General features: G+C 39.7%; 1 protein-coding gene across 1 annotated transcript in view; it reads left to right on the forward strand.

Moving 5' to 3' along the window:
- LOC132401598 (L-selectin-like) overlaps positions 1 to 8,557 on the forward strand; it is a 39,496-nt gene extending 30,939 nt beyond the window's left edge. Inside the window, exons 10-12 of the mRNA XM_059983619.1 lie at positions 2,888 to 2,998; positions 6,493 to 6,519; positions 8,162 to 8,557. Of these exons, the coding sequence (XP_059839602.1) occupies positions 2,888 to 2,998; positions 6,493 to 6,518 (137 nt within the window). The 3' untranslated portion in view covers position 6,519; positions 8,162 to 8,557. The remainder of the gene's footprint in view (positions 1 to 2,887; positions 2,999 to 6,492; positions 6,520 to 8,161) is intronic.
- The last annotated feature ends 2,467 nt before the right edge of the window (positions 8,558 to 11,024 follow it).

The raw sequence follows: 11,024 nt of genomic DNA on the forward strand, positions 1-11,024 counted from the left end.
TTATAAAAATCGTGAGGAGTAGGGGTCTCAGAACAGATCCCTGAGGCACACCACTGGTCACTGACCTCCAGGCAGAATATGACCCGTCTGGAACCACTCTTTGCCTTCTGTGGGCAAGGCAGTTCTGGAACCACAAAGCAATGTCCCCTTGGATCCCATGCCCCCTTACTTTCTCAATAAGCCTTGCATGGGGTACCTTGTCAAATGCCTTGCTGAAATCCGTATACACTATATCTACTGCTCTTCCTTCATCAATGTGTTTAGTCACATCCTCAAAAAATTCAATCAGGCGCATAAGGCACAACCTGCCTTTAACAAAGCCATGCTGATTATTTCTAATCATATTATGCCTCTCCAAATATTCATAAATCCTGCCTCTCAGGATCTTCTCCATCAACTTACCAAGCACTGAAGTAAGACTTACTGGTATATAATTTCCTGTACTATTCCTACTCCCTTTCTTGAATAAGGGAACAACATCCGCAACCCTCCAATCTTCCGGAACCTCTGCCGTCCCCACTGATGATGCAAAGATTATCGCTAGAGGCTCAGCAATCTCCTCCCTCGCCTCCCACAGTAGCCCAGGGTACATCTCATCCCGTCCTGGTGACTTATCCAACTTGATGCTTTCCAAAAACTCCAACACATCCTCTTTCTTAATATCTCCATGCTCAAGCTTTTCAGTCTGCTGTAAGTCATTCCTACAATTGCTAAGATCCTTTTCCATAGTGAATACTGAAGCAAAGTATTCATTAAGTACCCCTGCTATCTCCTCCAGTTCCATACACACTTTTCCACTGTCACACTTGATTGGTCCTATTCTCTCACGTCTTATCCTCTTGCTCTTCACATATTTGTAGGATGCCTTGGGGTTTTCCTTAATCCTGTCCACCAAGGCCTTCTCATAGCCTCTTCTGGCTCTCCTAATTTCATTCTTAAGCTCCTTCCTGCTAGATTTATAATTTTCTAGATCTCTATCATTACCTAGTTTTTTGAACCTTTCATAAGCTCTTCTTTTCTTCTTGACTAGATTTGCAACAGCCTTTGTACACCACTGTTCCTGTACCCTACCATCCTTTCCCTGTCTCATTGGAATGTACCTATGCAGAACTCTATGCAAATATCCCCTGAACATTTGCCACATTTCTTCCGTACATTTCCCTGAGAACATCTGTTCCCAATTTATGCTTCCAAGTTCCTGCCTGATGCCCTCGTATTTCCCTTTATGCCAATTAAACGCTTTCCTAACTTGTCTGTTCCTATCTCACTCCAATGGTATGATAAAGGAGATAGCACTGTGATCACTATCTCCAAAATGCTCTCCCACTGAGATCTGACACCTGACCAGGTTCATTTCCCTATACCAGATCATGAACAGCCTCTCCTCTTGTAGGCTTATCTACATATTGTGTCAAGAAACCTTTCTGAACACACCACAAACTCCACCCCATCTAAACCCCTCACTCCAGGGACATGCCAATTGACATTTGGGAAATTAAGATCTCCCACCACAGCAACCCTGTTATTATTGCACCTTTCCAGTATCTGCCTCCCCATCTGCTCCTTGATGTCCCTGTTACTATTGTGTGGTCTATACAAAACACCCAGAAGAGATATTGACCCCTTCCTGTTCCTAATTTCCACCCACAGAGACTCCATAGGCAATCCCACCATGTCTTCCCCCTTTTCTGCAGCCATGACACAATCGCTGATCAACAGTGCCACGCCCTCAACTCTTTTGCCTCCCTCCCTGTCCTTTCTGAAATACAGTTATCTAAAGCCCGGCAATCGAAGTAACCATTCCTGCCCCTGAGCCATCCAAGTCTATGTAATGGCCACAACATCATAGTTCCAAGTACTGATCCATGCTCTAAGCTCATCCGCTCTGTTCATAATACTCCTTGCATTAAAGTAGACACATCTCAAACCATCAGTCTGAGCACATCCCTTCTCTATCACCTGCCTATCCTCCCTCTCACACTGTCTCCAAGCTTTCTTTATTCGTGAGCCAACCACCTCTTTCTTTGTCTCTCCAGTTTGGGTCCACCCCCCAGCAATCCTAGTTTAAACTCTCCCCAGTAGCCTTAGCAAACCACCCAGTCAGGATATTGGTCCCCCTAGGACTCAAGTGCAACCTTTCCTTTTTGTACAGGTTATTCCTGCCCAAAAAGAGGTCCCAATGATCCAGAATTCTGAATCCCTGCCCGCTGCTCCAATCCCTCAGCCATGCATTTATTCTCCACCTCACTCTATTCCTATACTCACTGTCACGTGGCACAGGCACATAGAACAGTACAGTGCAGCATAGGAACAAGCCCTTTGGCCCACAATGCCTGTGCCAAGCACAATGCAGAATTAAACAACATAATCCACATCCCTCCATTCCTTACCTATTCTGTGTCTACCTAACCTCCTCTTAAAAGCCTCTGTCATATCTACATCCATCCACCATATCTGGCAGTGCAATGCAGGAAGCCTTCACTCTTTGTGTAAAAATAAATTCCTTACATCTTCTTTAAACTTTCCCCCTCTCAATTTAAATGTATGTCCTGCATCACAGGGATGCAAGAAAAATAGGAAGGGTTGGAATGATTATGGAGTAGGTTTATATTGCTTGGCACAGCATCATGGCCATAGGTCCTGTCTCTGTACTGTACTGTTCTAAGTCCTATGTACTTGCTATTTCTACCCTGCGATACAATTCTGATTGTCCACCATAATTATCTATTACCTTTGTTTTCTGAAAGTAATCAGGCCCTCATTTCTAATAATCTATGCAGCAGGAGCAACCTTTTAAGTTGACTTGATTTTTTTAATCAATATCTGAGTCCTGACTTTCCTGTTCTGCCTGCAAAGCTCCACATCATATCTCTGTATTTTATTCTAGAGATACAGCAAAACCAATTTGTAACCAAGGTGGCCATTGGCACTGGAGGGGCTTCGGCTTTGCTTTCCCTGCCTTTTATTGGATATTTAATTAAACTGTATCGAAGAAAAGGTAAGCCTCCTAAATTTTCTCTTTTCTGTTCTTTATTGAGCTAGCAATACAGACCATTTTGAGTTTGCACTGAGGCTATTAATGTAAGTAAGAGAGCACAAACAGCTATATTCAGAGCTAAACAGGCCACATTTCAGTGCTGTTTATAGCTGGTGTAACCCAATTTACATAACTGGGGCTTTGCTATTAGAATCTCTGGTTTATTAGCCTCCCATGTGGCTTGGAGGGGGTTTCTAGAGCAAATTGTTGCTAGTAGGTCCAAAAACACCAGTACCCCGTGCAGGACACCTGGACCCTATATAAATATGGCAAGCAATAGCGTAGCTATTGAACCGAAGAATTTGTACTGTGGTGCACAGAGTCAGACCTAGAAGACACAAAACTGTCAAATTAAGTATAAGAAACAAAATTAATAGGGGAAAGAAAGTATTGAGTGAGAGAAAGGGAGGTGCAAACGAAAAAAAAGTTTGAAGACTGAATGCTGAATTATCACATTGACCTCCAATCGCCAACTATATTTTGCTGAAATATTGAGATCTATTTTGTCAAAGTTCATTTTGGGTTCAGGCAGGCTGTGTCTAATATTTAAAACTTAACACATTGAAATATCTCCCTAGTTTGGAATGGCCAGCCAGTCTCAGAAATAAACTTGGAACATATGCACTCCAATAGGATAGTAACTTCAGGTGGTCTACTAAATCTAAAGCAGAGATCAGGCACCATTTACAAAAAGCTCATTGAGCAGCAAATTCTAGAGTTTTGCCTCAAACTGCCTCATTCCACTCACCAGACGATGTTGTCCAAATTGAACTTAGTTAACAATGACCCTTTGTTTTTGGACCTGTTGATGAGTATTCCAGGAAGAAAACAAATTAAACAGGTGCAGGAATCTTAAACAAAAGCAGAAAATGCTGAAAGAATTCAGCTAGTCAAGCAGCATCTGTGGGAAGAGAGACCAGTTAGTACTTCTAGTCAGGGATCCTTCCTTGAAACTGGGGGAGGAAATGACAGTTATCAGTTTTCAAAGCTGAACTGTGAGGAGGAATGAAGTGTAAGACAGAAGAGCATATGGAGATTGGCATGAGCACTGGCCATTAGGGAACCGTTCTATAGAAATGAGATGAAGAAAGGACTTAAGCAGAACAATGGCAAAGAATGAGAGAGCAGTTTACCTGAAGCTGGAAAATTCAGTGTTCATTCCAGAAGGTTGCAAACTGTCCGGACAGAACATGAGATATTGTTTCTCTAGTTTATGTGGACCCTGTGGAAGGGGTCACAGAAAGACAGGTCAGAGTAGGAGTGAGATGGAGAATTAAAGTGGGGTGCAATACGAAGTTCAAGATCAACCCTGCAGACTGAGTACCTGGTGATCATAAGGATTTTATGCATTGCACTGTCCAGTACAATACCTAAATGTTCATCCAAGTTAATTATGCCAAGAATTAGCATTTATTATCTTAGCATCAGTTTGTTCCTTTTCTGTAGCAACAGTGCCTAGTTTCTGTGCAAGATCAATGTTATACAAATTTATCTCAGTCTATTCTTTTGAGTGGAATCTGAGAGTTATTTTCTTATTCAATTATTCACTGAAGATTCCAGTGGCAAGGCCAGCATTTATTACTGATTTCTAATGGCCCTTGAGAAAGTGATGGCAAGGCACTTTCTTGAACTTCTGCAGTCCCTCTGATGAAGGTATTCCCACAGTGGCATTGGATAGGAAATTGTCAGGATTTAGACCCAGTGACAAGTCCTGTTGACCTTGCCCTTTTTGGTGCCTGAAGTCAACAACTGAATGGTATTATTGCAGTCGACCTGATGAGTAATTACAGAGCTCTAATAGATGGGGTAAATGCTTAGGGTGATGTACTGCATGCCAATCAAATGGATAGTTTTGTGCAGGATGGCATCAAGCTACTTAAGTGTTGTTGGTGTTGGACAAAGGGAGAGTGTTTCATCACAATTCTGCTGTGACCTTTATGGCTAGTAGAAAGATTCTGGGGTGCCAGGATACCCAGCCTCTGTATTTTTGTAGCCACAATATTGATGTGATAAATCTATTTTGGTTTCTGGTCAGTAGTGAACCCCAGAAAAGTGGGGCCCAGAAGATATTAATGCTAATGAATGTTGAGGGTAGAGTTTCTCATATTGAAGATGATTATTGTTTGGCACTTGTGCAAGGCAAATATTCCAAACCAATTTTCAGCCCATCTATGAATGTTGTTCAGGTTTTGTTGCATGCAGGCAAAGGCTTTTGCATTTGCTGGGAAGCTGAAAATCAGATTGAATATTGAATAAGTGAACATCATCCCTTCTGAACTTAGTGCAAGGATATGAATACATCAACTGAAGAGACTTTTCCTCAAGTTCCATTGATGTACGTTTTGCCAGGGTTCCTTGAGTCACACTGAACCAGATGTGGCATGATATCAAGGACAGTAACTCACCTCTGGCATTAAATTCTTTTGTTACATTTGGGCCAAGATTGAAAGGAGTTCTGGAACTGAGTGGTCCTATCAAAGCCTAAACTTTACACTCATGAACAGTTGTTGATGATTAGCAACTGATAAGCATCAGCATTTGTGATTTAAAAACAATTGATTGGATTTCCAGTCTAGAATGGAGTTTGATAGCTGAAAATATTATGATCAATTAATGAATAAAGCAAGTTCAGTCCTGACTCTTAATACTAAATGTTTTCATGCTTTAGAACACAAGTAAAATGGAAATAAGTTAATGGACAGATTCCCTGATCTTTCTTTATTTTGTAAAAACTAAAAGAGAAATGTGGTATAACCTTCCTTTAGGATCTTTTATTCTGTGAAATATACAGAATAAGGTCCAAGCTTCACTTGCTCAGTCTGTTTTGCAATTTCTCATTTGTTCATAACCAGGATTATCTACCATAATAAATCAGTTCCCAACCGACAGCCATTAAAACTTAGAAGTTGATAGAAAGTCACTAAACTTTCGTTCAGATAACCTTAAATGGTAGCTCTTATTTTGCTCTCCACTGGTTAACCTGCTCAGTACTACCAGCATTTTCTATCATAGCAAGCAATTTGAAATGTATTTTCCAAACTCATCAATTCAGTTGTCAGTTGGTTTATTATTGTCACCTATACTGAGATACAATGAAAAACTCTTTCACAGACCATTTCAAAATGTAAGTACATCAAGGTACAATGCAGAATGTAGTGCAACAGCTACAGAGAAAGGGCAGTGCAGGAAGACAATGAGGTAAATTGCGAAGTTCATCTTCATCATATCAGAGGCCATTGAGGAGTCTTTCAACAATGGGACAGAAGCTGTTCTTGAGCTTTCAAGCTTTTGTATGGAATGGAAGGGGAGAGGAGAGATTGGGGTGGGAGGGTTTTTTGATTGTGTTGGCTGCTTTCCCAAGGCAGCAGAAAACGTAGAAGAGTCAATGAGGGGAGCCTGGTTTTTGTGCTGTTCTTAAATAATAATTGGTACCTATTTCTGCTTTTGCTTTCTAGCAATGAATGAACGTTTGTCACTGTAAGGTAATGATGATTTTTGTCTGGATACCTTCACTTAAAACGCCTGGTGAACAAATGGTTGTATTTTATTTATATTGCCATTCCCCTATTTACACCTTATTATTGTCTTGATTCTTAAATCTGTTAAAAGAAAGGATTGTTTGAGCTAATAGTGTTCACAGTATCTGAGAACTTCAAATCAGTAACCTGTTTTTAAGGCCAAAATGATTAATCCTGGGAAACTGCCCCAGAAAGACATGCTCTCCTATGAAAGCACGGTACTTTGTTTCATTATTCACTTTGTTAAGGAATTATTAATTTCAACATCAAATGCAGTGGAACACTATAAATGGAAAGAGCTCTATGATCACTTGAGAAATATATTTTGGATAAAGTACAGGCACAATATAGGCCCTTTGGCCCACAATGTTGTACCAACCCTTAAATCCTGCCTCCCATATAACCTCCCGCCTTAAATTCCTCCATATACCTGTCTAGTAGTCTCTTAAATTTCACTAGTGTATCTGCCTCCACCACTGACTCGGGCAGTGCATTCCACACACCAACCACTCTGAGTAAAAAACCTTCCTCTAGTATCCCCCTTGAACTTTCCATCCCTTACCTTAAAGCCATGTCCTCTTGTATTGAGCAGTGGTGCCCTGGGGAAGAGGTGCTGGCTGTCCACTCTATCTATTCCTCTTAATATCTTGTATACCTCTATCATGTCTCCTCTCATCCTTCTCTCCAGAGAGTAAAGACCTAGCTCCCTTAATCTCTGATCATAATGCATACTCTCTAAACCAGGCGGCATCCTAGTAAACCTCCTCTGTACCCTTTCCAATGCTTCCACATCCTTCCTATAGTGAGGTGACCAGAACTGGACACAGTACTCCAATTGTCTGGCCGAACCAGATTTTTATAGAGCTGCATCATTACCCCGCGACTCTTAAACTCTATCCCTCGACTTAGGAAAGCTAACACTCCATAAGCTTTCTTGACTACCTTATCTACCTGTGAGGCAACTTTCAGGGATCTGTGGACATGTACCCCCAGATCCCTGTGCTCCTTCACACTCCCAAGTATCCTGCCATTTACTTTGTACTCTGCCTTGGAGCTTGTCCTTCCAAAGTGTACCACCTCACACTTTGGGTTGAACTCCATCTGCCACTTCTCAACCTACTTCTGCATCCTATCAATGTCTCAATGCAATCTTCGACAATCCTCAACACTATCCACACCACCAACCTTTGTGTCATCTGCAAACTTGCCAACCCATCCTTCTACCCCCACATCCAGGTCGTTAATAAAAATCACGAAAAGTAGAGGTCCCAGAACCGATCCTTGTGGGACACCACTAGTCACAACCCTCCAATCTGAATGTACTCCCTCCACCACGACCCTCTGCCTTCTGCAGGCAAGCCAATTCTGAATCCACCTGGCCAAACTTCCCTGGATCCCATGCCTTCTGACTTTCTGAATAAGAAATTTACAATGTAATTTTTTTTCTTCAAATTTTAACAATGGAGAACCACAAATAATTTTATATATATAAGCAATTAACAGACAGCACTGTTAGATGACAGTCGTGAGGTCTTCTCAAGAAATGTAAGCATTATGTTTAAAGTGCTATGCTAAAATAGTAACAAATTTGTTTCCTTAATTACAGATCACAAAGTAGCAAATACAAGGCTCAACCAGACAAAATTGGAAAGCTTGAGATATCTTCTTTACAAGTGACATGAGGCTTTTTGTTATATTGATCACCTGAACAGAATAAATGGATTAAAGTACTGAAGTACCAAATAATGTTATCATTTAAAGCTATGAACAAAGGTTGTGTTTAAAAACGATGTTGCAACGTTCAAAGTTTCCAATGGTAGCTGGAAGAAAATAGCAACGTTTATATCCCCTGCACTTAGTTATTAAGGATCAGTTTTATAGATGCTATTTTAAATGCATAAAATATTGATAGAATTAACTTCCTTGTTTTAGTCATTTGCTTGCTTGGCTGATGCGTAAAACAGAAACTGTATTTGAACATATAGATCTTCCATGTATAAAGTGCCTCTAATATAGTAAATCATTGTCTCTAGTGTGGAAAAAGATAACGTTAAAATAAAAAGTGTTCTTCTCCAATATGTATTGTGATTGATGTTAAAATTAAGAATCCTTATTAGAGTGACTGAATACTCAAAGCTGGCATCTTAAGTACACTTATAGCTAAGCAAAAAGAACCAAGTTCAATCCCTATTCCTATTCTATAATGGAATTCCTAATCTCTGTTGAGCTATTGTGCTAAGATGTGCCTGATCACTAGCATGTAGGAGAGAAAGGAATGAGCAGATGCCATGTCCATGTAATATCCAGTGATCTCTGGTGAGGCATCTGTGACAGGATTGGGGAAAAAGCTGGCAATTATTGATTAGGCTCCACATTTACTGAGGCACCAAAGTGTAATCACCATCCCTGAAATGAGGCATGAGAATAAAGTTGCACACGCTAGAAATTTAGTTAGAAGATAAAGCCTGAAGACAAACAACTGAAAGAAAGAAAATCGCAATAAAGCCATAGATAGTGTGGGAAAACCTATTACTCCTTTTAATTATGAGAGAAGTGCAAGGAAAACAAACATTTTGATTTGTCTGATGTTCTGAAGAGAATTAGATTGTTCGCTACCATGAAAGCTTGAAATACGTGAGGAATACAGAACTCCAAGACAGACGTGCCTCATTGGTCTCAAAGTGCTTTAAGATACCCTGAGGCATTATATAGATGCCAAACAGAATTTAATGTTTCAGGTAGTCAGGTTTTTCCTGTGATGACAATTTATGGGATCTCCCCTTAGTGTTTCACTTTATACACTTCTACACACTGGCGCAGTAAACCAATTAACTCTATCTATCTCAGACCTACGTATTTGTTTTCCGTTTCATCAGTTTGAAGAGAGTCTAGAACAGTGGTTCCCAACCTTTTTTTGGTCATGCCCCACCTAATCAGCTCTAAAATCCTGATGCCCCCTGTGGTGATATATAATTCTTATTATTCAAAAAGAGAACTCCTATTCACCTGGAGGAAGCCTAAAAGACCATTAGCTTGGTTTAAACAAGCTTCCAAAGAACATGGCATTCATGAAAGAGAAAAATAAAAGAACCAAAGGACTGTTAACATTCTGAGGAAGAAATTACTAAGAAATTGTAAAAAAAAGAACATTAAGTGATATTAAAATAATAATAATAATAATAAATAAATAAAACAATGCCGAATCGTTTCTACAGCATACAAAGACAGATACACCGTTTAAAAGAGATGACGCAATGTACACACCTTCACACCACCAAGAACCGAAAGCTACTGCAAAAAGCAGCATTGGTGCGTCCTCGTACGAGTTTCTTACGCGTTTGGACTTGTTCATTCATTCCTTCCTACATCAGTCAATTCATTAATTTAATTATGAAAGCCATTTGATGGTTGTAATGATGGTGATACACTATATATACAGTACATACGCAATTACACATGTACATACACAAGTATTTTTATGTATGCATACTGTATATACACATATGTATTAACTCGCGCACACACACTCATACTCACACAGACTTACTAGAAAAAATTCACTGTTAATAACTCATTCTCGAATTGCCCCCCTTAAAAATCAAATTACCCCCCTGTGGGGCGTACGCCCCACGTTGGGAACCACTGGTCTAGAAGAAAGAAACAGATTAAGATTGGACATGTATTTTCCTTAGATATGTTGGAGGTTGTCTGCTTATTGATTCAGCAGTTCAGTTATTCATTGATTTACAGGAGCTGATGTAGCTTCCCAGCCAACACTGAGCTATAATATTCTGTAACATCATTATTGAGCTTCATAATGGTGGTCATTCTCATTAACAAGTGAGTGTCTTTACATCAATCTCATATAATTAAGGATCTGGTCTTTTTTTTTTACTTATAAATGCCCTCTGAATTTGTACTGTATCTGGAAATAATCAAATTGTTTAAACTGATAACTCTCACTTTGCTTTAGTTCAATTTGCTAGGGCACAGGTTAATTATGTGTACTCTTTAGCTTCAACTGACTGAGCAAAGTCAGGGATTCATGCCTGTCAACCTACTTTTGTGAACAACTTAGCCAAGATAATCTTGATATAATTAGATATCATAAGAAAAGGGTAATAATTGCATTTGTGTTTGATTGTAATGGATTGACCATCTAAGAGTTTGTAGATGTTCATCCTTGTTCACATATTGCTTCTCATGTTGAAATTCAAAATTAACATTATGTCCAGAGGCTCACAACTTTCAGTTTTCCCTCTTACATCTGTAGTGTATGATCAATATCTTCTGCCCCATACAAAAAAATGGTATCATTGTTTATTTCTTTGTACCTCTGCTGCTTGAAGACATTTCACACAACAGACTTAACTGAGCTCAAGGTTTCAGCCACAAACTATGCATTAATATCAGATTTTACTTGTCTGACACAACAGATTAAAATAGATGCATCTTTCAACTTTGTTTAT

Source organism: Hypanus sabinus, chromosome 11, assembly GCF_030144855.1.
Source record: "Hypanus sabinus isolate sHypSab1 chromosome 11, sHypSab1.hap1, whole genome shotgun sequence".
Classification (NCBI taxonomy): Eukaryota; Metazoa; Chordata; class Chondrichthyes; order Myliobatiformes; family Dasyatidae; genus Hypanus; species Hypanus sabinus.